Source organism: Eleutherodactylus coqui, chromosome 6, assembly GCF_035609145.1.
Source record: "Eleutherodactylus coqui strain aEleCoq1 chromosome 6, aEleCoq1.hap1, whole genome shotgun sequence".
NCBI classification, from domain to species: Eukaryota; Metazoa; Chordata; class Amphibia; order Anura; family Eleutherodactylidae; genus Eleutherodactylus; species Eleutherodactylus coqui.
Window position 1 is genome coordinate 107,541,345 of NC_089842.1, and position 26,401 is coordinate 107,567,745.

A 26,401-nucleotide genomic window follows, 5' to 3' on the forward strand; every position below is an offset into this window, starting at 1 on the left:
GATATCTCCATACCTTTGGACCACTCTATGTTTTAAGATATTAGGAAGGTACTGCACTTTTGACAAAAACGTTGAATTATGGGATAACTTTTTTAAAGGGAATTGTCTAACAAAAAAATTACATTTTTCCAGAAACAGCATCACCTTTGTCCATGGGCTCTCTAGTATTGCTAGTAGAATGGGCTGAGCTGCTGTAGGCATTAGTGTATTATTTCTACTGTATTGCTAAAAAGCAGCAATATGGTTTCCTCCATATCTTTAGGATCCATACTAGTTGCTGTTTTTCTTGCCTGTGGTGGTGTCAATTTGCTTGTCTGCCTCTTTCTAACCCCGTGAATAGCATTTCCTTAGTTATAGCCTCTTCTTCCTTAAAGCAAGGTTTGAGAAGGGGAAAATAGAAATCAAAACCTACAGATCATGTAACAGACATTACACTCTTGCATTCATGGTTACAAGGGAGTCAGTGAAGGGGCTGTCCTTAGATGGCCCAACAGTAGATCAGAAGGGGTCTGTCATCCAGGACCCCCTCTGATCCGCTGTTTGCTGGGCCAGGGAGCTCATGCACTGAGCTGATTTCTGCAGGAAGTGGACAGCTTTGTCTCCACTGTGGTGGCTAGGCTTGGTATCACAGGCAAAGTTCCCATTCACTAAAGTGGTAACACTGCTTGCAATACCAAGCCTGGCCATTATAGTATGAACGGAGCTGTCTACTTCCTGCAGAAATCAACTCAGTACATGAGCACACCGGCCCAGCAAACAGCTGATCAGAGGGGGTCCCAGACCCTTGCAGATCTACTATTGATGACCTATCCTAAGGATAGGTCATCAATAGTTTAAAACTGAACAACCGCTTTACAGCATGTTCTATACAGTGCTTAGGGCACAAAAGCTGCAGCATGAGCAGTATACATTAAGAAGAGCTGTGGGCATAATCTACATACGTAGCTCTTTGACCTCATTTACTAACATACCTACTGTGGTATATGGGTTGTTTCAATATGACGATCATGGGAATTTACCATGATAGGCAGATATTCCTTTACTGCAGTCAAAGCAGTCACATGAGGCAGCTCTATAAATGTAACTATTTTTTGTCCTTTTATTGAATTACAAATACCAATGAACACACAAGAAAACTCTAATTTTAACCTGATTAGATAAAATTGCACACTTAAAATCAAATATCATCATTGTGCTGCTTTGTTAATGTGGTAATGTTATCTTTATTATTTCAGGTGCAGGTAGCAGTATTCATCACAAATGTAACAGTGCCAAACATCGCATCATCTCACCAAAGGTCGAGCCAAGGACAGGAGGCTACAGCTCTCACTCAGAGGTACAAAATAATGATGTTTCAGAAGGAAAGAATGAGCACAGTCATGGCAAATCTTCCAGTCGAGAGAAAAGAAATGGCAAAATGGCAAAACCAGTGCTACTCCATCAAAACAGTACAGAGGTTTCTTCAACAAATCAAGTGGAGGTTCCTGACACCACCCAGAACTCCCCCGTGTCTATCAGCAGTGGCCTGAATAGTGATCCAGATATGGCCGACAGTCCTGCCGTCACTGGTGTCTCTAGCATGGCTGTTGCCTCCGTCATGGGTAGCCTCTCCCAAAATGCCACTGTGTTTATGTCTGAAGTCACAAATGAAGCAGTGTACACAATGTCACCAAACACTGGTCCTAATCAACACCTCTTGTCCTCAGATACAACCACCCAGGGACTCGTACTGGCAGTAAGTTCAGATGGCCACAAGTTTGCCTTCCCCACGACTGGCAGCTCAGATAGTCTGTCCATGTTGTCTGCTAATGTCTCAGAAGAGCTTGTATTGTCCACCACCCTCGATAACAGCAGGAAGATCCCAGAAACCACTATGAATTTTGACCCAGATTGTTTCCTTAACAACCCAAAGCAAGGGCAGACATATGGTGGAAACGGTTTAAAAGAGGACAACATCACCACTAATATGCGAAGGTCATCCAGCACAGATCGAAGTTTTGCGTTCAACACAATCTTAACAAAAGAGATAAAAACGGAAGATACAACATTTGAGCAACAGTTATCGAAGGAAAGTTATCCATCTACATCATCAAATACCCTTACCCTCAATCCCGGTTCCAGCTTGTTGCCATCAGGTGGTGGACTTAGTCCTAGCACCACGTTGGAGCAAATGGATTTTAGTGCAATCGACTCCAACAAAGATTATTCAGCCAGCTTCAACCACACCGTGCAGAGTCCCCACGTCCATCAGACCCCATCCCCTAGCTTCTTTTTACAAGATGCCAGCAAACCAATCCCCCTGGAACAAAACTCCCACAATGGTATAAATGACTCAAGTAACACTTATGTAAACACATTGGGGATGACAAATGTCAAGACTGAAGCATCCAGTCAAGCGCCAACCAACTGTAATGGTACAATTGACCAAGCCAGAATAGAGTCAACATCTTCTCTCCAACTTATGCAGTTTCAAGCTAATTTTCAAACAATGTCTAATGAGGAGGTTCCAATGGAGACATCTCAACAGTCTGAAGGCAATGAGAACCTTCTTAAACCTGGGGATCTTCAGGCTTGCAATGCTGAGCATTATATGCAGTCAGAAAATGGTGCAGGAATGAGGAATGGCAACAACCTTCCTATTTTGCAGGGAAATATGGTGCAAGGACTCTACCCTGTTGCTCATCAGGCGCTAAGTAACTCTTCCAACATGGAACTTAATTTAGATCATTTTGATATCTCCTTCAGCAACCAGTTTTCTGACCTTATCAATGACTTTATATCAGTAGAAGGAGGGAGTAACACCATCTATGGTCATCAGCTGGTGACTGGAGATAGCAATGTATTGCCTCAGGCAGAAGATGGTAACAGACCCGCATACACTCAGGCTGAAATGTGCATACCTTGTTGTAGCCCTCAGCAAGCAAGTATGCAGCTAAACAACTCTGAAAATGGAGCCACCACCATGGCTTATATGCATGTTGCTGAAGTTGTCTCAGCGGCAGCACAAAGTACCCTGGGGATGCTGCAACAAAGTGGACGACTGTTTATGGTGACCGACTATTCCCCTGAGTGGTCATATCCTGAGGTGAGATTCTGATTTCTTTCTACTTTATCAATCATAAATGTATAAAATTCTGATAAACTTTATCCAAACATTTCTCCATAAACTGTAAAAGGGTTTAAGGGACATTATGGTAAAAACTAAAAAACTGTAAACTCCGGAGCAGTCCCCCCGATTGAAAACTCTTCTGTATCAAATGCGGGGGAAAAAGCATGTAAAAATGCTAGGGTTTGCTTTGCATTTTAGCAGCATTATACTCATTGCAATCTCTGTAACAGAATCGAGTACAGCTCTGTGTCCTGACACTGGATGAATCAGCTCTCTTTGCCTCACTCACAGCAGGAAATCCAAACATGATCAGGAAAAGAAAAAAGTACTCATAACTTTTTAAACAATTTAGGATAGGGTCTAGGTAAATGCTTTCATCCATTTGCAGCTGTGTTTTTCTTATTTCTTGATGTTGCACAGATGTCAGGAATCTCATTATGGGTATATACAGTATACAGCACTTCAAATATATAATTGTTTGGTCAAAGTTATAAAATAAGGCAATTTTTTATTGCTTTGTATGACCGATTTTCTCAAAGGCCACTGAGGTAATTGGCTACACGTTTGAGGCAATATGGTGTCATTGGATATTTCTATATAGAGTTGAATATAAAGTCCAGTCTCGTGACAGTAATCAGATGAATGGAAAAGACCCTACCATTGGCCATAACATTTGAAAAGTGTCCCAAAGGGGTATTTGACCCTATGACTTTCTTCTGCTGAATTCCATTTACAACCAAAATCTCTTGTCCAACTAGTCACCTTTACCTACCTCTTTTTCCTTTTCAGCCATCTCATACCAGCTCTGTATAGAGTAATATCTTATGTGTGGAGACATTAAATAAACAGCAATCAGGCTGAAAGAGCAGATGTTTTATGTCAAAATGTAAAATGCCATCTGCCAAAAATAATTGTGGACTTTTAATGAACACAGGGAGGAAGATCTCTCCCGGGAGACAGAAACATTAAAAAAAATGATTTCTAAAATTCAAGTTATTATTTACAGGTATTTTAAGAGCACATCATCCCGAACCTGAACTAATAATAGAAGACGAAATTAATCCCCCGTCACTTCTTGATTAAAATCAATAGACAGATAGCGGCTCTCAAAAACCATAATGACTGTATAAAAAATATATCTAAAAATAAAACCGTCCATTTAGTTCTCTGACATAGCTGCATGTGGAGCTATCGAGTGGAAAAGTTTTAGGACTAAGTTGTAGCCAAAAATGTCAGGCCAAGGGCTATAAGTGTGTATGATGTATGATAATGTAAGGTCATGTGAAATATTGAAGTTAATGCTACTTCACTGCTACAACTTGCTATACCTTAGATGCAATCTTGAGGCTTCTAAATGATCTAGAAATCACTCTGGTGGAAAAATTCTAAAAAATTAAATGCTCCCACCCCACAGTGCTGGTTCGGGTTCTTCCTCATCCACCCCAACAAGAAAGTCTGGTATTAACAGTAATTGCTACCTACTCCCATGACCTATTGTCCCCCTTCCCCAGGCCCTAGCTTGCCCATATTGCACTGCCTTTTCTAGGAAGACTCCAACCAATAGGAAGAGTGGTGGAGCCAACTGCAATCTGTTGAACGCACACCCATATTTATAGGAGCATAAAATGGTTATGTTCCCCAAAAATGAAGATTCACTTTAAACTTTTTTTGGAGGCCCTAACCCTGGAGGTCCCTTTTTCTGCATTTTGATTGCTGAACAATTCAGTCTCTAGAAGGTCTTCCAAACACAATTTCGTTGTATGCGTAGTTTGAATAGCACTTCCCCTTGAAAAATATTCCTAAAAATGCCAGCTGTTAAATTTTCCTCTTGGGTGAAGTCCTTTTCTATGCCTAACAGATCCCAAATGTCCAATGGTGACAACCACTAATAGCATTAAATTAGAAACCTGAATGGCAGATACATCAGCATTGTTTTACTCTGTGTAATACCCCCTGTGTGTCTCTTGTTACAGTTGTACTGCACGTCATGGTAGTTCTAGCATTATATTCACAAACATTAGTGTGAATAGGACCCCCGTCGCTCCCCCTTAGAATGACATCCCTTAAATACACTATATTACACTGTAACTCCTCTAAAACTACAAAGGTGACTGCAGTAAATCCCGGTATATCTCTTCCTTTATGTCAAGAAGCTTAGATATTAGAAGCTGCGTGATAAGGTCCTCATCCTCATAGAGATGCTAAAAGGGGAATTCCGGCAAGGTGTTGCTTTTTCAAGTTTTCACCATCTACTAGATGTGTGAAAACTGATAGATTGGTGGGGGTCTAACTGCTGAGATCCCTACCAATCCCAAGAACTGGGGGTCCCACTCCCGCTCACCTCTGTAACACCACTCCGACCTGAGTTATATCACTTTCAATGGAGAGCTGGCCACACATGCCCACTGTCACTCCATTCATTTTAATGGGGCTGACAAAAATAGCCAAGCATTGCACTTTACTATTTTCATCAGCCCCATTAAAATGAATGGAGCATCTACACGAATGCATGGCCAGCTCTCAGTAGAAAGTGACGTAACTCAGGTTGTAGCAGCACTGCAGAGATGAGCAGAAGTGGGGCAAATGGGAAACTCCCATCCTCGGGATTGATGGGGATCCCAGCTGTCGGGGTACCACATTCTATCAGCTTTCACCCATCCAGTAAATAGATGAAATCTTGTAAAATAGCACCTTACCAGAATACCCTCTTAAGTGTCTGTGAGGCCCCCAACCATCTGAACACAGAAATGTGTTTGTGGTTGCTCACATGTGGTTTCCATGCCTGACAAAAAAGGAGTGGCACACAGCTCTAACAAATGTGCCTCCTCCACACACAAAAGGTGCGACGTTTCGACTCAGTGACCGAGTCTTTGTCACTTGGTCACTGAGTCGAAACGTCACATCTTTTGTGTGTGGAGGAGGCACATTTGTTGGTGTATGCATATGGATACATAAAAATTCAAAGTGCACCAATCTGCTGCCTGACGTTTGTTTATTGTATGACGCTGTTCTCCATGGGAATCTGGACCCGGTCCCGGTCTAGGCATGCAGACCAGCTTTAAAGCTACATCTTCTTCAAAAATTCCCCCCCCCCCCCCCCGATTAGTGGTGGTGAGTGCTGCTGTATATCATATTTTGTTCACGCAAACAGCTCTAAGGCAGAGATAGGCAAGTACTAATGATGCACTCCATAGCCATCTCTAGGTGTTAAAAAATGGCAAACATGGACATGAACAAATATCTCCTTATCTGAGTACACATGCATTCTGTAACGTCAAACTGGGACAGGAAGACTCAGCAGAGTCTTACCGCCATGTGAACTGGACATAAAACTCGCCAGAGGATGAACTCAGAAACAGCTGAGATAACTCACGGACAGGCATAACATACTGACTGACAAATGCTCAAAACACGACCAAGTATACCTACACACATAGCCAGATGGGATAACTACAGAATGCATGAGGTATTAGTTTGTATTTTGGCCCCGATACTTAAGCCCGCAAGCCCTCATTGTCTTGCGGGTCCCTACACTAATGAGACAACTAACACCAAGAAACCTACCTACAATGCGGGGCAATCGCCCCGATAGGGACAACCTTGCACTGGAACCTAGGAACCTACCACGCCCTAGATGATAAAGGACCCACACCAAGACACAGTTCACGCTACACTTACCAAGAGCTGCACAAACATGCAGAAGCATGACACCATTCACACTGAACATCCTGAACACTGCACAGACACATCATGTCCAGCCACATGCACAGACACGCAGCAGCATGACACTGCCCACACTGCACACACTTAACAAACAGAAAAAACGCCAGCAGCCTCTAGCATAGGAGCTGGTATATATGAGCAGCAGACTTGGGGGATTGACTGGCTGGAGCAATCCACATCCAGCCAGCTCAATCAACACCACCTTGTGAAGCTATGCTGCTGAAAACCTATGTAGTACAACAAATCCCTAACAGTACCTCCCCCTAAAGAGAGGCCTCCAGGGATACAGGCACCAAATTCACAGGGGTCTAAGACCCGGGGAACTCGCTGGCTGTAGAAAATCACCCCCAGTCAGCTTAATCAACCCCACCTGTGGGGCTGATCAGCTGGACACCCATGTAGTACCACAGATCCCAGCAGAAACCCTAATACTAGGTCTCCCATATTTGAGGTGAATGGGGTGTCTTGACCCTTATTTGACACTCTACAATGGAGTAAATGAGTTAGAGGTGGCTGCTTATGCATAAGACTCTCTCCATTGTAGTTTATGGGAGTTGTGAAATGCTAGGCTGTTACCACAACATCCATAATCTTCAATGGAAAGATCCACATGCCTACACGGTCTCCTCCTGTCTGGACTGCTGATTTTGGGAGAAGGGCCTGCTAATCTCTCAATGGGTGAAAGCCTTGGATCTGGAACCTGCACCAGACATCTATAGCATAAACTTTTGGTATTCCATACATGTCTTAGATTTAATATCCTTTTTATTGCAGCCTTTGGGAGTCATTCAATATGTGGCTCTTAATCTAGAAAAGTTTGTGCACCATGTTCTAGAGTGTCGCTGTTTTGTTGGTTGACACCTTCAACCTATATCTCCGCTTCCTGTAGCACTGTGTTTGTAGTAGGGGAGGGAAGTGGATATTGGGGTTAACAGGACTGAAATCTATTGTTTTTACATTCATAGTTGTAAGCAATAAAGACCTGCAAGACTTATTCAAGTATATATGAGATTAATGCCCCCATAGCGCCCTCTAGGTGTACTGTGATACTCCAGTATACTTTGAGTACAGTACTGTATTTATTACTTACCTTTAACTATAGGAGGTGCAGAGGTTGTGGTAGCACCTTGGCCCTGGAGTCTGAGGGGTCTCATGTGTCTCTGCCCCAATTGAGGCAATCAGTATAATAAATGAAGTTTGATAGTATTGGTGGAGGCAGTTACAGATTAGCATTGACTCCAAGTGATGCTTATGCCTCTACGTTGGATAACCTGACATCTATTTACTGAGATTTTCCTCTATAACAATTTATTGCTGGTTTTATGGCCGACCGTAGGTAATTCTCAATTATGGAATCTCTACCCCTTGACACAAATCCCATCGAGATCACTGAGTATATCTACTTTCTAATTTTGCTGGAAAGGAACCAGATGAACCCCCTCCCCCCACCCCTTTAATCTCATGTGTTTCCATGAAAAATTATTTTCTTCTATAGAGTAATTTCTTAAATGGGAGCTTGTTATATGCAAATGAAGGTAATAATCCTCAAACACCTGTTTACTCTTATTAAGCTTCCTGTGCCGGATATAATGTATTCATAGACTTATCTTAATTTCATATTCCTTAAAGTGAAGTTTTCATTCTACATATAAAAGACTTTCTTCCCCGCAGCCAATACCATGATGCTGCTTTCTTGCATAATGCTCTGTGTATAGGGAAACCATGCTTAAGATGATAGCCATATCTTCAAGAAGAAGGCTTATAGCATCCACTGGAGGTTGGGATTTCCAATCTCCATGCAATGTACATGCTTGAAATAAGACAGGTCATTAATAGATAAGTTGTGAGATCCCCTTTGATCAGCTGATTCCCAGCCCTGCTGTCAGTACGGACTGAGAAGGGGTCAGATTGTGACATCCATATTCCAGTGACCTAATTTGGAGCTGCAACTCCTATTGAATTCAATGTGAGCTGCGTCTGCACTACTAAACCAGGCGGCCGCAGTATGGATGGTGTGTTCTGCTTCCTGCACTGTCCGTACTGACAGGGATGCTAGAAATCAGCTGATCAGAAGGGATCCTGAGTGGTAGACCTCCATTAATCATTAGGGTTAACCTATCCTGAGGACAGGTCATCAATAAAAAAATCCCTGATGTCCTGGACAATCCCTTTAAAAGTTCGATATAAAGGTTACAGTAGGTATGTCTGTTTCTCGCAAACTAGGTTACCACCAGTATGCCACCATTATAGCTTGGACTGGGGTAGTCACTTAGTTTTTAACTTTTGTATAGCAAATCTAGTTTGCCATTCAGGACTCTCGAAAGCTGGATCCATGATGGGAGCAGGATTGCAATACATGGAGGGCAACAGAGTCATTTACTTAAAGGAGTCTCCACTTAGGGGCTTTCAGTACCCAGTTCTCTCCAGCCCTTCCAATGTCCTCAGTATATGCCATAATATCTGTTAGATGAGATCCTACTTCTGAGGCAATCCCCCTATCAAGAAAACGGGGTCTCCTTACCTTTATACCTCCTGGTGAAGCAGAGGCAACACTATAAGTAGGAATCCCAGAATAGTATAAGTGCTGTCCGCACGAGCAGTGCTGACCAGTCAGAGCAGCATGTAGGGTCTTGGACTACTGGTGCATGCCACACGCAGCCTGCTTCACGTAGTCAATGAAGCAGTTCTGCCGTCTTTCTTTGTCTAGAACTGGAGAGTTACTATAAGTTATCCAAATATTGTATACCCCCCACAAGATTTTAGCCCATGTGCCCCCCAACCCACAGTCAGCCCAGGATGGGAGCTTTAGTTGCTTAGTTTTGTGAGTGCACATCACTGTATAAGGCTGGCTCACACGGTGTAAGTGTAAAAGGCTGCGAGGGTCCAGCAGCGTTTTACAGCATTTTTACATCAGTGGGGTGGCCGTGACCCTGCATACTGCCACATATGGCGACAAAATCGTACTGCGCATGACCATGAACTAATGCACGCTGTCATGCGCAGTACAGCAGTTTTTTTAAAATATATTTCCCACATATGAGCATGCATATATACGGACCATAGAGAACAATGGGCTCTATCTCGTGTATATATGGGGCAAAATAAAACATTCTGCATTCTTTTTTGGGCTTGCGTATTATGCAATTCTGACACAGTAAAGTGATCGGAACTGCATAAGGTAATGTAATTGATTACCTGCGAGTTACCGCGTATCATACGGGTATACAAAACCCATGTTATATGCAGTAAACATATGCCTGTGTGAGCCCTGCCTAACCTGGTGTGAACTGTTAGGGCTCGAGAAAAGGCTGGGTGAGCGCTCGAGCGTTGGTGGCCATGTTGGTGTCACCCAGATAGGCCCTCATAAGATCTATCCTTACAAACTGAAGGCTATCATAGCAGCCATGAAGGTGCCTCTACTAAATACTGACTCAAAGGGGGTGACTACTTATGCACTCAATTATAATGGGGGTCAATAACAGTACTGATAAATGGAGAACACTTTAGGGGTGATATTCCCTGTATTTCAATTCAGTTACATAACGAAACACTAAAAAGTTGGGAAGGGGACAGGGGCGAATACTTTTGTGCACTATATATACCCAATATAGACTAATATTAGGAATACAGTTGTTCTGGAACTATAACCCCTAGCTTTTTCTTCTTAACCACCATTAAGGAACTTTGCATATAATAGATATATCCTGTATACATTTATATGAATGTTTGTATCTGAAAAATGCTTGAAGGGGTTTTGCCCGGATAAAGCTGAGAGCCGCTGCTGGTAACGGCGATGACTTCCAGGCATATAGAAGTCAGGTGTCTGCTGCGGCCAATCAGTAGTTGTAGCGTCACCATACATACTTGCCAGGAGTATGTATGGTGTTGTATGTATGGTAATGCTGGATCCTCTGATTGGCTGCAGCAGACACATGACTTTCAACGGGCCGTCTACCTGGAAGTTGCTGCTCTCAGCTGAGTCCCGGGGCTCCAGGACAGGTGAGTATACCCTCTTTTTTTATTTTAGGCCAGGCCCAGAGGGTTGACAGGGTTTTGTTGTAATGACAAAACCCCTTTAGTGAAAGAAATTCAAAAGAAGTATAGAGGAATGTGTCATTCAGACATACAGTATTGTACAGAAGCAAAGACCAATATGTTTCTTTGTGACTGTCCTTGTGTTCTGGTGTCTAGTCCTTGAATGACTCAAATAAGGTCAAGCTTTTGAAACTTGCTTCATTTACAATGCAGTGTGCACCCTCTAGTGGTGAAATGGTGTAACACAGTAGGAAAACTTTATAGACCACTAAATAAGGATTTCTCCAGGCTGATGAATTTACTTGCATCTGAAAGGTCTTCACTAGGCTCAGACTGGCCTACAGAGGAACAGGTGAATCCCCTGGGGGGCCCTGAACTGGTGTGGACCCCTAATTGCCCACCCCACAGGAGCTGTGCACAAGATCTGCACATATTGGGTGAATGGGAGTGTACCAATTCCTGCCCACTGTGGAAACAGGACCAGACACAAAAGCAACTACCCTTCTATTGAAGTATTTAGAGACATCAGTGGCAAAGAATTTGAGAATGTGTATTTGGTAATATTTGCATATAGCTGTACAGCGGACCCCTAGAATGATTTTTACTAGTCAGCCCTAGACACTTCAGTCCAGCACCAGTCCCAACAATAGAGACTAATAAACATGGCAGTCCTAGACTATGACAGTTAAGTCTAAATATCAGCATTTTGTTTAGCTATTAAAATGCACTGGTATGGAAATCATGACTTATAGGTAATGTTATCCAGTTCTGTATATAGTGTTTAACTGTTTTGGAAATGCTTAGGTCAATATATTGGGTGGTCCAAACAACTATTCACTACTCACTGTGTTTATCACTCATGTCACATACAGGAGAGATCCAAAGCTAGAGAATATCAGCCGCAGATAAATCATATACCCCATAGCTGGCCTATATAATATAGATGGTAATTCCCTAGCATGTAACCTGCAAACAAAGTTAATCAGTGTATTTGACAAAGTTCTACAACTTTCTAATATGTCTCAATTCTTCACCCCTTCAAGATTTCTACTTGCTGTATGTGAATAGTGAATACTCTTGTTTACATTCAAATGAGGACAGGCTCTCCTAACTTAAAGGGGTTGTCCCGCGGCAGCAAGTGGGTCTATACACTTCTGTATGGCCATATTAATGCACTTTGTAATGTACATTGTGCATTAATTATGAGCCATACAGAAGTTATAAGAAGTTTTTCACTTACCTGCTGCGTTGCTAGCGTCCTCGTTTCCATGGAGCCGACTAATTTTCGCCGTCTAATGGCCAAATTAGCCGTGCTTGCGCAGTCCGGGTCTTCTTCTTTCCTCAATGGGGCCGCTCGTGCTGGATGCCGGCTCCTTGTAGCTCCGCCCCGTCACGTGCCGATTCCAGCCAATCAGGAGGCTGGAATCGGCAATGGACCGCACAGAAGCCCTGCGGTCCACCGAGGGTGAAGATCCCGGCGGCCATCTTCAGCAGGTAAGTAAGAAGTCACCGGAGTGCGGGGATTCAGGTAAGCACTCTCCGGTGTTCTTTTTTAACCCCTGCATCGGGGTTGTCTCGCGCCGAACGGGGGGGGGGGGGGTTGAAAAAAAACAAAAAAACGTTTCGGCGCGGGACAACCCCTTTAATTCTTCTCACAGGTGAGGATGTGCTACAATTGTATCTAATGTAGACGATTCTCTGTGAGCTAAACATACTGATACATTTGACCTGCACTCATACATTTTATCAAACTGCAGAAAGGCAATGGAAAAGCCCAGAGACTGAATACAACTGCAGCAAATCCTCAGCTGTTGGGGTATGTTCACATGTTTCGGAAACTCTGCGAAAAAACCAAAGCAGAAAACTTTACTATCCGGGCTCATATACATGGACGTGAAGATTCCACAGGAGGTAGCCGCGTAAAAATAATGGCTAACTTGCAAGAAAATCACGAGAATGAACGAAGTCTGGAGCTTAATTAGCAGTGAAATTGCCAATTCACCTGATTGGGAGCTGTATGTTGCTTTGAAAAAGGAGAGAGATGAAGGAAAGCCCTGGGGGAACCCCCATCTCAGCGGGGCTTCCCTCCATCTCAGCTGTGCTGTAGGAATATCCCCGCTGCAGGGAGAGAGAGGTTCCCCTCTGCAGGGGAGAAGAAGGAATCCTCCAGCAGCGGCGTGACCGGGATTCCCCTGCAGGGGAGGCGAAGGAAATCCCCAGCAGTGCAAAGCCAGGGTTCCACTGCAGCTGAGATATCCCTCCAGCCTTGCTGAGATGAAAGGAAGACCCGCGGAGAAGGAGGTTCTCCTGGGGACTCCCTTAATCTCACTCTCTTTCCCCGCTGCAGGGTAATCCCTCCAGCCCCACGGAGATGAAGGGAACCCCCGGAGAGTCCTCCCATCCCTGCGGGGACTAACAGGAGCATAAAGTGGGATATTTAAAACATGCTTTTGGATTTAGTGGTATGGCAGCACTCCCTCTCCCCTCCCTTTTTCTCCTGCTCCCATAGAAATCTATGGAAACTCCTGTGCATCACGCACCAAAGATAGGTCAGGTCCTATCTTTTCAGGCAGCCGGGAATTTGAGTTGCGTGAATTTCAATTACTGATGTTCTTTTAGGTGCAGGTTTTTTGCACGACTAAAATTCCTTCATCTGAACATTTCCATAGAAAACCATTGGTTCTAATAGTCTTCATTTTTGGCGCATGTAAGTTAGCTGCGAGAATTTTCCTCTGTGAAAGAGCCCTGAAAGTGAATGGGTTTAAAGCAGATTCTGTTAACATTTAGAGGGAAAAGAAAATTGCAGATTTTCTACTGTAACTGTATTGTAACTCTATGGCCGCTCTCACTTATGTGTTAACACAACACCACGTTTAACATTGTACAGCACTTGAAACAATTATTTAATGCACCCCATCATTGTGATCGGTGATGAAGTGCATTAAAAAGTGCTAAAACACACGAAAATAGAGCATACAGCACTCGAGCACTAGACTGCAAAGCCTTATTGAAATCAATGGAGACATTGTACTGCGCTAATTGCGGTAAAAAAGCAGGCTGTATGACAGTGGCTTAGGGGCTCCTTCGTTTTTGCATGCAAAAAATACGTTTGTGCAAAGTGCATATATTAGAATCCATTGATTTCTATGCGCTAACTCACATTACTCGTTTTTGCGCGTGCATATCAGTTGGATGAAAAAATACGTGACATGATCTATTTTTTTGCGCATTTTTGCACCAAAGGCCCCATAGAAGTGTATGGGACTGCGCAAATGTACAGAAACTGAGCACGAACGTGTGTGTAAAACAGTGTAATTGCGCAGCCACCTGTCAGGATGCTATAAAATTTGCAGCTAATTGCAGGGAAGGCACGACAGACATTTTGGAGATTGTTTAGTATCATCTCATTTTGGAAGCTCAAGTGAGTGGAGATGGAGACGCTCATGAATTTAGTTAGTTGAGTAGAGGCCAGCCCTCTGGGACACTGGGGAATGAACCCAGAACCGCCAACGCCACCTTCTAGGGACATCCTCCGCCATGTCATGTGACTACCCGAATCTGTGTAACAGCAACCAAGGCAAAAGAAGATCCTTGCCATCAGTACTAGTAATATCACGCAAGATGGCTGATGCAAGTTGCTTCCCAGAATTTCGGGCACAACTTTTTTTGTGCCCTTGTGCATTGTACCCCTTAGGAATACTTCAGATTCTTGATATAAACATGCCATGGATGGAAGCTCCGTTTTACTAACAGCAAGCAGACATCTTGAAAATGGTTTTAAAATGTGAATTCCTGTTAACTGCATATTGCAGTATTTCTCGCCCAGTAACAATATTCCACTGATATGACACACAGAACTGGCATGTATGAATATTTTAGATTGGGAACCAGTCCCAGGAATCAACCCCCTGTTCTGAGTGCCACCGCCGTGCCTCCATTAGTAAGGAGCGTAACATTTAATTAAACACTGGTGGTGCTCAGAACATCTGGATGTGCATAATGGGCTCTATACGTAATGACAGTTATGGGAATCAGCGCAGGAACCAGATCAGTTGAGATATTGTATTTGATAGAATGACAGCAGTGATAGAACGTGGGATGCTAATGAGCGGACGTAAGTCTAACCATTCGGAAACTTTTACTTCTTCAACTTTTCTTAGCTGGAAAAGCAAGGCAATTCTGAATTATTATGTCACGTATATTGGGGCACATTTTTAAGGGGTTTTACCCCACTTTGTGGCGTAAAACAAATTGCTATTTAGGGCGCAAATGGCGGACAGATTTCTGTATAATTTACATCAGACCTGGCGTACATTTCTGAGGAGCACACATAGGAGCCGGGATGCACTCAGTATGTGAAGAGTCGTGTGAACTATACTTACCACTTAGCAGTCGCTGGGATCCCATGCTGCAGCCCATGAGTAGCTGCAGAATCGCTGCCCGTTCTCCTGCATTGGCACTCATATCCTGAGCGCCATGATGCCAGGAGTTCAAGAACGTGATTCTGTAGCCACTCATTGGGCTACACAGAGGTCGGAGCAGCAGCTTCCTCTCCGATTCTGATTTATCTTGGCTGTGACAGCGTGCGCTGCCTGGAAAATCCCTTTAGCTTCACAGATAGTATGGTTTCTCTCCATAGAAGTGCACAAATTATTTATAAACATTTCATAATATCAGAATTGCCTGAGACCGGGCCACAACGAGTCAACTAACAAACATGTTCTTACCATTGGCTGTTACTAATATTGCTAATTTTTGCCTAGACCTTTTTCCTTTCACTCCACAGAGACCACATCTCCATACCTGAGATGCCAAATTTCATAGATGTCAACTATCACAATTATCTCAGGTCTTTCCCAGGCTGTAATACACTTGATGGATATGTTTATTCACAGTGACTCATTGCACCCTTACATATAGCATTGTAGCAATAAAACAAATCAAACTTTATTACATTGCATCTCAAGAACCCAGATACATAACTTATAACTTAGCTAACTTAGTCCACGCTCAGCTCCAGTCCTCTCAGTCACTATAAACATGGAGCCTTTATCCTTCCTATACTGCTAGCAGGCCTGCTAACTAATTATCAAGTCTCTCACACTGTGTATACTGATCAGTTTTGTTTAAGGCCGGCCTACTTATGAACCAGCGCTCTTGAATTTCAGTGTCATGATCCTTTACTGTGCTGCACAGTTCTACACTCTCACTGGACCCTGATGTGCCCCAGCAGTCCTTAGTCCCTTTGTGGTAACTTCTTCTCCATGGTGTCTTCTTTCTCTGCCACTGGCAGAACAGTCACTGCTATCTTACTGCAGCACCATCAAATAATCCCCATGCCGCCATGCTCACTACTGCTCCAAGCATTACACACAGGGTTGCAACCAAGAGCCTCATGTTCCCTAGCATCTTGCTGGAGCTGCTGTACTATCTGCTGGCCTAATCCATGGTCAGAGACCATAACCACATCCCTTTGTAGGCCTCAGTTGCTGCTCTAACTAAGCATTGCTGCTGCACAGAGCTCAGTTCTCTCACTCACTGGCTAAAATTGGCGCTGTGACATCACACAGAGGCGGGAAGTAGTCACCACTCCTAGCCCCAAAACTTTCCAGAGCATTCAGGCTATTTCCACGGGGGAAGGGGGGGAGGCAGAACCTCCTACCCTTTCATTCCAGCCCTACCAATGGACTTTCTTCTGGGCGGTGACATGTTAGTCATTACAGAAGAGGCAGAACCTCCTCTCAGCAGCACTCTTCTCATTAACTCCCTCCTGGTGCTTGCATGCACCTTTTTGCTTCTTCCCACCCCAGGCCTTATCAATGGGCTGGTGATGGGGTATTCCTCACAGTGCTGCAGGCACTGACAATCTCAGCAATCCCACTGGGTACAAAACAGGGGTACAGCTAACGAGCAACACATGGGCCACTGCAGCAGTGCCTGAAAGCCAGTTCTCTGTTTAATGGGAGTATATGGGTCACCACTCACTCCCTTACACAGGCAACATGTAATACTGCATTTTTCCTGCAGGGGAGCTGTGAGCCCCCCTGTGATCACCACTCTACTGTCAATTCCGGTAGCCGTAAAGTGCTTATTTCCTCCAAGTCATTTGTCTGCCATTACAGAAAACTGTGCAGCTGTTAAGTCACAATCATAGTTTTCTATGTCTCTTGCTACTCAGTGATAGTATTACATAGACACTGTATGTGAGTAGTATTTAGGAATTGTATGGCAGGATTAGTTGGCCACTGAATTCTAGTTTTATTTAAACCATTAAATGGTTGCATTGTGAGAGCACCATACAGTGCTATGAGAATACCATATTGGCATATTATTTGGATACAGTATTTAGATATTGCTCTGGCATTCTGTGGCGGTATTATTTTATATATGCAACTTTTAAAGTTATAAGTACTGATAGCAGGGAGGCAAGGGGAGGGGAGCCTTGCTTTATTTATTGCCCAGGGCCTCATTTTTATAAAGCTATCTCTGGTGCTCCTTAAGATGCTCTTCCCACTGATATGGCTTCTTCCGTGATGCCTGAACTGATGCTTGCATTCTATTCACCTAGCATGCAGCCAGGTATGGTAATATAGAATACCACATTGTTCCTGCAGGGAACTTATGTGGTTGCCCCAAGAGTTTTCTGCTGTCCCCTGGGGCTGCTATTACTGTATATGAGGAACAGATCTTCAAATGGGGCAACCCCTTTGAGTTTTCAGCTTGGGGACATAGATACATTGTAAGATGGTATTTTCTACAAGTCATTATGTGATCACGTAAGGAGATAAAGCCGCGCACATCCCTGCAATGGAGGACGAGCGAAGGCATTAAAACCTTTTAGTCTTCTCTTGAAGGTAATGTGATAATGCTGAATATCCCAAATGTTCACCGGCAATATCTTTCCTTGCTGACGAATGCACCAATTAAATCAATTTATTTTTCCCCTTACTAATTCATGTGACTTGTCTAATTGTATTCCGGCCTATTTTAGCATGGCTAATCAGAATATTTGTGAGTGATTGTGGAATTATCTTCACAGAGAATCACTCACTTACCACATCTCAGCACTAAATTGCTCATTTCTAATCATGTCTCTTGTTAATAGTGACTTTTATACTCGGCTTTTATTGTCATTCCCCTTTTTTCCACTTAAATTGAACATGTTTTATGAGTCAGGAAAGAACGAGGAAGGCGAGTATCCAGAAGTGTTCGAAATATTAAAGTGGTATACACAGCAGAGGCAGCAATTGTAGACCCATCGGTCTTTTTTTCAGATTCCACCCATTTGCTATAGAAGTGGTAATTGAGTCTACAATGGGTGCATCCCCTATATATTACATCTAGTTCCTGAGTAGCATTTGTAACTAGTCCGAATCTCTCCGCCAAAGTTTTAATAGAAATTGTGGCATATAATACAATCTTTGAATTGTATGCTAATGTGAAATATTCCATGTTGCATTATAATTTATATTATAGGTGATGCAAAGAAACTATCCTGACTTGATTATGAAATTTCACCTACTGTATATGTCCATGCTACTTCCCATAACAAGAAAAATTGTGTTCATCATTGCGTTTCTATCTTTACTACCAAATAATACTGGCCATATAAAATGGGGTATGGTTTGGGGGGCATAGCTTTAAGTGAACATGTTTTATAATCTAATATCCTTGGAGGCTAAGTTAGTGAAAGGGTTAATACTAACATCCCTAGTGGTTTAGTGGCAGTTAGGGAGTTAATACCAACTTTTCTGGTGGCCTGAGTATTGAAGTGGTTCATGGCAACATTCTAAGTTTAGTGTATTAAAGTGGTCAATGCAAAAATCTCTTTGACAGTCAAGAGCTGAATGTAATAATCCCTTGCAGTCTAGGGAAGGGATGGAGGAGTTAATGTTAGCATCCCTGGTGGTCTAGGACAGTAATGAGGTTAATGTCAGGATCCCTTCTCATCTAGGGCAGGGAGAGAGTTAAGGATATCATCCTTGGTGGTCTTGTGCAGAGTTTCTCAACTTCAGTCCTCAGGGACCCCCAACAGGTCATGTTTTCAGAATTTCCTTAATATTGCACAGGTGATGTAATAGTTGTTAGTGCCTCAGACATTGCCATGGGTGTTCTTTCTATAGGGTATCCCAATTTCATGATCTTTTGGGGCCATGTGATAACTTGAATTTAGAAAGTCCAGTGCAGGGAAGAGTTTACTGTAATTATCCCTGGTGGTCTAGTGAAGAAAAGGGCTTAAAGGAGTATTCTCCTCTGGGACATTTATATATAACCTGTGGATATGTCATGAAAGTCTGATAGATTTGGGTTCCACCTATGTCTGGTTCTGGCTCCAACAACACCAAAACTGGCTGTATACGGTGGCTATGGATGGCTGGGATTTACAAAAAGAGCCAAATGAACTGTCTTAAGCTGTTTCCAAAAACTCCTATAGACGTGGCATATCTTTTGACTATTCTAGACATCGAAGATATTAGATAATAAAAGGTCTATTTATGAAGTTATGCTCACAAAAATCATACCCTCTTTAATGGTTTTGTCTGATAGATGTGGATCCCACCTCTTTGACCCACATTTATCTAGCCCACACCTTACCTTGTCTGGCTGAATGTGGTGAACATGGATGGTCGGAAGTTATGGGAAAAGTCCAGTGGACTGTGCTACACTGTTTCCATAATCCGCAAAGAAGTGCATGAGAGTTACTGAAACAGTTTAGCACCTTGAGCTATCTCGTTTCTGATGCTCCTGAGTTACATTCTGGTCTGGGATCCATATTAGTTTTGGAATGGGGTATGAATTCATTTCACAGTCTGGAATCTTGCGTGTATCATTGCAAAAAGCACATTAGAATAGCACAATATCAGAACTGTCACAGCGTATCTCTATGGACACCATGTAATGTTACATTTAGGCCTCCCTCACACAGGCGTTTGCAAAAATGCAGCGTTTTTCAACACTGCATTTACTGCGGTTTCAGCAGCCTTGGCATGCTGAAAACTCAGCCAAGCAAGCTGAAAAAAAAGGAATACTCATTCGGGTCCCTGCTGCTGCACTCCGGCATTCCTGCAGACTTCCATGCAGTTGTCAGCGCCGACAGAGTATCTCTTGCTGGTAAGGGGGATTGAAAACCCCGCCTCCAGCAAGAGATTATTCTGATTGGTTCTCGAGCGCTGGCTCAGCCAATTCAAGCCAGTGCTTGATGCACCAATCACAGCCATCCATTGGCCGCCTTTCCAGCAGTGCTGAAAAGTCTTCCATTCATTTCAATGGCCAAGGCACAATGTTTAAAATGCTGAAATGCCCCAAAATAGAGCATACACAGCTTAAAAATCCAAACTGGGCTTGTGTGAGCGGTCCCATTGAAAACAATGGGAGCGTTGTACCGCTATTAGCACGGTGCTAAAAGTGCCATGCTAATCGGGGTAAAAACTGCCTATGTGACGGGGGCCTTACTCAGCAGCAGCATTGAGATCCAGGGAAAACCACGAATACCTCTCAGTGGAAATGAACTCTCCATAGACTGCTGGGAGAGACGTAAAAGGTTTTTAAGCTCCATATGGGTTGTTCCTAAGGGTCATGTTATTGGGGGTCCCTAGAAAACAAATTCCCTAAGAACTGCTCCCTAAAACGAGTCCTGGGAGATGCAAGAGGAAAAATGCAGCTGGAATGACTCCTCACAGTCACTGAAATAAAACTTTACGTGGAAGCTGAGCTCATTAGTTTAATTAATGGTGCCTGGGCCTCCCTGATTAGGAGGTTTTAGTACCTTGCACCCAGAGCAGACAGCCGACCTTCATCTGTAGCTCCTATCTTCACACTGCCCTTAATGAATGTAGATAATTAGAGCACATTAAGAAATCTGTAACTGCAAAGTGTGAAGATGTCTTGTGAACTCTTTCTGCAAACTCCATAATGTTGCTGCCTCATTGTAAACATGCCGACTGGCAGAACATAAATAATGAATCGGAGCGATATTAGAGACAACAACCTCTCCTCTAATGCAGGCACCATCCTAGAAGGTGAGCTAATCCGCAGGAAGGTCAAGATCTTAAAGCCGAAATGTAGATACTTAAATGTGTAAACCTTATAGTTGTCTGATTAAGAGCTTGGGTTTTTTTTTGCTAATAGCAGCCAATCTGATTGCTTGTTTTATCTTTCATAGATCCTTTGAAAAATAAGATCTACAATCTGATTGGTTACTATTAGAGATGAGCGAGCACCAAAATGCTCGGGTGCTCGTTACTCGGGACGAAATTATCGCGATGCTCGAGTGTTCGTTTCGAGTAACGAACCCCATTGAAGTCAATGGGCGACCCGAGCATTTTTGTATATCGCCGATGCTCGCTAAGGTTTTCATTTGTGAAAATCTGGGCAATTCAAGAAAGTGATGGGAACGACACAGCAACGGATAGGGCAGGCGAGGGGCTACATGTTGGGCTGCATCTCAAGTTCCCAGGTCCCACTATTAAGCCACAATACCGGCAAGAGTGGGCCCCCCCCCCCCTCCCAACAACTTTTACTTCTGAAAAGCCCTCATTAGCAATACATACCTTAGCTAAGCACCACACTACCTCCAACAAAGCACAATCACTGCCTGCATGACACTCCGCTGCCACTTCTCCTGGGTTACATGCTTATAGCCGGTTCCACTGAAAGCAATGGGCTGCCGGCATGCGCAGGATGAATTGTCGGGAAGGGCTTAAATATACAAGCCCTTCCCTGCAATTCATCCAGAAATGTGTAAAAATAAAAAATATATATATACTTACCTTGTCCCGGCAGACGGAGTTCAGTGCGGCCGGCAGTGGGTGTGAAGGGGGTGTGTGAGTCAGACCTGCCCCCTGATTGGCTCAGCCTGACACAGTTTAATCTGCTGCTGTGGATTTCCATTTCATAACCCTCATGCACACATGCGGACAGCTGTGGCAGAGGACCGCGATGTTCTCCCATTGCTTTCAATGGGATGCCGGCAATCCCTGCAGTGATTTTCGGCGAAGAGCTTTAAACATATGCCCTTCCCTGAAAATCATCCCTGGCTTGTGTAAAAAAAAAAAGTATATATATATACTCCCCTCTCCGGAGCTGTCGGGGCTCAGCGCATCTAGACGCTTGGCTTCCCTGCACTGTACCGAAGCTCTTTCAGCAGGCGGGAATTTAAAATCCCTGCCTCCTAAAAGGGCTACGCCTGATTGGCTAAGCGCTCAGCCAATCACAGGCAGCGCTCAGCCATTCATTGAATGGCTGAGCGCTGCCTGTGATTGGCTGAGCGCTGTGACCAATCACCGGAGGCACTCATCTGTCATTCAATGGTATTAACGCCTTATTTATCCTTGACCAATAGGGATATTACTATTAACCCTTTTATTATCCTAGACACCAGAGATATTTGATGATAAAAGCTATGTCCACCAGCATCATACCAATCTTTTATTGGGAGTGTGGTAAAACTGGTCAAAGCTAGTCTTGTCAATTCCTCCATCAGACGACATTTTGGCCAGTTGTCGGAGAATAATCAAGTGCAAAAAAATCATGTCCCCGAAATGTTTTGAACTTCAACTCCAGGCCTTTAACCATTTGAGGTTGCCCTACCAGATGATGCAGTTGAGGTGTTAGCCGGAGAGTTCCTTCAGTTCCTATTTTCTTTTATGGTTGAAAATGTGGATGAGCCACTGAGAGATGCTGGCACTGATGGGGACATGCCTCATATTATGCCTGATACTGAAGTCAGGCTTTCAAAGTGATTTATTATGTCATATTGATAAAAGGGGAGAAGATGCTGTGCCACAGTCAGTCTTTCCAAAAGGCTGGAAGGATTGCCCAGCTATGTCTGTGGGGCTGTCTCTGCCTATCCTTGATTCCTCAATACCAGAGGTAAAGATAGCCAAGTCTGTGTCTGATGAACAAAAGGAAGAGGCTAGCCAGTTGGTTATGTGTAATAGAGAATTTGTTTTCTGATACAGGGGCAAACGATGCTTATAAAACACAACTCTATCATTAGGCCTGACGAGCAGTAGGTGTGATTGGGTGTGATTGAAGAGTCACATAGTGAATGGTCAAACCCTAGTGTGTTAATTCCAGGTATCATAAGGTACTTCAATGACTTCAGAAAGTTGTATTCAGTGCATGTCCCATTCCACAAGTAGACTGACTTGATACATTCTGATTCTGCTAAAGAAAAGACAGCATTTTCCACACTGGACGGTTTATTGCAATATGTGAACATGCCATTTGGACTGAATGGGGCCTCTATGACCTAGAATCATAGAATGGTATAGTTGGAAGGGACCTACAGGATCACCGTGTCCATACCCCTGCTCAATGCAGGATCACTAAATCATCCCAGACAGATATTTGTCCAGCCTCTGTTTGAACACTTCCATTGAAGGAGAACTCACCACCTCCCATGGTAACCTGTAACCTTTCAAAGACTAATGTACAGTGACCACACTGATGATACGCTTCTGTACACATGGATGACACACCAACCAAGGTACAGGCAGTGATTGAGGACCTGAGGACTGCAGAGTTGACAGCGAATGCTGAGAAGTGTAACATTGGTTTGGAAAACGTTGTATATCGAGGTTACATAATCTGGAGTTGGGTAGTAAAACCTCAAGTTGATAAAAGCTTTACACTACTAGTTAATGAAAAATAGTTGAGAGCATATTTGGGAATCACCGGCTGCTATAAACTGTTTATACCCAATTTTGCAGCTATGGCGGCCCCCATAACTGACCTCACCAGAGGAAAAAAGTCAGTCATGTTAAAAAGGAACCTGGAAGCTGAAAAAGCGTTCCAGACACTAAGACTGGCCTGTGTTCCCAACAGTGGTTAGGGACCCCTGATTTGGTGGCAGTTGCTCAGTCTGAGTAGCCTGCAGTAAAACTAGGGGAGAGGTTATTGAGGAGAAGGACATTTCCCCTACATTCCTCACCTATTTGAGGTGACAGGCAGAGCTCACATGCTGGGTAATTAATCCAGTGGGTGGATATTTAAGAGCAGCTCAATTAATCGGTAGTGGCTCCACCTTGGGGACACAGAAAGCTTGTCTGTGGGAGCTCTAAACTGTTAGGCTGCCCTCACATGGGCAAGCGTGATATGGGACTGTGAATACCGCCATGTGAAAGCGTTCATGTGAAAACAGCCTTGCCTCACTGCAGGGATGAAGGGAACCTTCACCGCTGCTGTGGCAGGATTGCAGAGTTCTCCCATTGCTTTCAATAGGGCCGACGCTGCTGCTGGCCCCAATAAAAGCAATGGGCACTGCGATGCGAGATAAAAAATGACGCAATTTGTTTCCTGCATGGCATGGTATCACTAATGTGTATGAACCCATTGAAAAAACCCATCTTGCAACAGGCTTCACACTGGCAATATAATCACGCGATGAGAGAGCGAATGAAAACGCAGAATTATGAAACCCATGCTTTTCAATGGTTTCATTCACATCTGTGATGTTTTCACTCATCCCGTTTTGTGAGATTTGAAGACTGCAGCATGCTCTGTCTTCCTGCGTTTTGCTTCTTTTTATCGCCCATGTTTCCCTATGGAGCCTGCGTTTTATCGCATCGCAACGCACAAACTTGTGATTTTTGTGCAATGTGATGTGTTTTCAACATTAGAAACTCTTATTGTCCTATTATAAGCATGCGACTATATGTTCTTTGGCAGGGGAGCCTCCATTTACACATCTGGGTTCTGTGTTTCCTGATGCTTTATTTATGCTATTAAGTGCTCAGCAATATTTAATAAAGGAGAAATTATCCACTATTAATAATAAATACTCTCACTTCTCTTTTCTCCATATTCCAATAGATACAGACCTAATTAGGTGAAAATTGGACTTTAATGGTTCTTTTACTTTTTTCACTCTCAGAAACACAGCATTGATGGGGAATGGACCCCACCTCGGAATATTTAAGTCAGTGATAGATACCGAGTCCTCTACTGCTTTTGGTGCTGCAGCATACAGTTCTGATGCTGGCTAGTGTGTACAAGTATATGAGGCATCTGGTCCGAGGTCTGAACTAATTTAAAGGGCTGAATTACTTTATTGGTCTAAATCTGCATTAATCGCATAATGTACATCGACTGTAAATGTACTGTACTGCTCCATACCCAATGGGTGTGAGCTGTTTCTGAAAGCTGACACCTGCCTGCAATGGCTGCAGCTGTTGCTACTGGTAGCTCCAATTGCAGCTGTTAATTGCTTAGATACCATGGTCAAAGTAGACTCCACCTCCAAGCAGCCATACAGAGAAGGGGCCTCCTCCGCTGCCCCACTGTTCTCCCTGCAATACAATAGCAGAGTGCCAATGGGTTCACATGACAACCCGGAGCCTAATGAATTTCCCAGGGCTGCTATGTATTTCTTTGCCTGTCGCAAGGCTTAACCCTTTCCAATCCACTGTCTGACGTCTGAAGACATTATGATTTAAGGCTGTACAGCTCTGATGTTGGAAGACGTCTGTCGGGGCTCTCTTACTGTATATTGCCAGCCTCTCTGCTGTCAGAGGCTATCCAACGTGTCACCTCATGCAGTACTGGCTTTAGCCAGCATATAGCGCCATTGTATAACAGCAGAAAAAGAGTAAGCCCCCTAGGAAAACCAGGATACAAATTGGATTGGAAAGGGTTAATAGATTATCATTAAAAATGAGGGCAGAGAGGGGGTGGGAGCTCAGTGCACTGCTCCCAGCTCGCCTCTGCAGAACGGGACACCGTATATCGGCTGGGCGTGAAAACACGGCCGATATACGGACATGTGAATAAGCCCTAAAATGGTACCAAAAAAACCCCTGCAAATAAGAATCCTGCAAAACACAAGCTAAAGTTCCTTCAATGGAAAAGTCTCAGAGTATGGCGACCTGTAATTGGTCCTGAATGCCGGTCTCTGGATCTCTGAGGATGTCATGTATCTCCTGCTCAACTCAGTTCTTCACCTGAGGCTCTCCCTCTCAGGTACTCACACACAGCCCAGCTGTAGGTCTCTCCTTCTGTATTGTCTGACAAAACTGCTGCACCACACCAGAGCCTAAGAACAGGTCTTTTATACCCAGCCCTTCAGCCAACCAGTGTGCAGCCCAGGTTCTGTCAGTGCAGATCAACAAAATCAGTGTGAACAAAGTCATGTGACGTCTCTGAAGGTCCTGGCAGGAACAAAAATAGGGTACTATATTAACCCCTTAGTGACTGAGCTTTCTTGGTTTTTTTTGCCCCCTTTTAAATAATCGTAACTCCTTTTTTTATCCATAGATCTAGCTGTCTGAGGGCTTGTTTTTTGAGGGACGAGTCGTATTTTTCAATGGTAGTATTTAATGCACCATATAATGTACTGAAAAACTTTTTAAAAATTCTAAGTGGAGAGAAATTTAAAAAAACAACATCCCACAATCTTTCGGTGCGTCTTCTTTCTACAGCTCACAAAATGCAACAAAAATGACATGATAACTTTATTCTATGGCTCAGTACGATTACTACAATGCCAAACTTATATAGTTTTTTTTGCTGTACTACTTGCTTTTTAAAAAAATG

General features: G+C 43.5%; 1 protein-coding gene across 1 annotated transcript in view; it reads left to right on the top strand.

The window, feature by feature from the left end:
* Nucleotides 1-26,401, top strand: part of CAMTA1 (calmodulin binding transcription activator 1) — a 1,430,009-nt gene that overhangs the window by 1,242,613 nt on the left and 160,995 nt on the right. Inside the window, exon 8 of the mRNA XM_066607351.1 lies at nucleotides 1,236-3,085. Coding sequence (XP_066463448.1) covers nucleotides 1,236-3,085 — 1,850 coding nt within the window. The remainder of the gene's footprint in view (nucleotides 1-1,235; nucleotides 3,086-26,401) is intronic.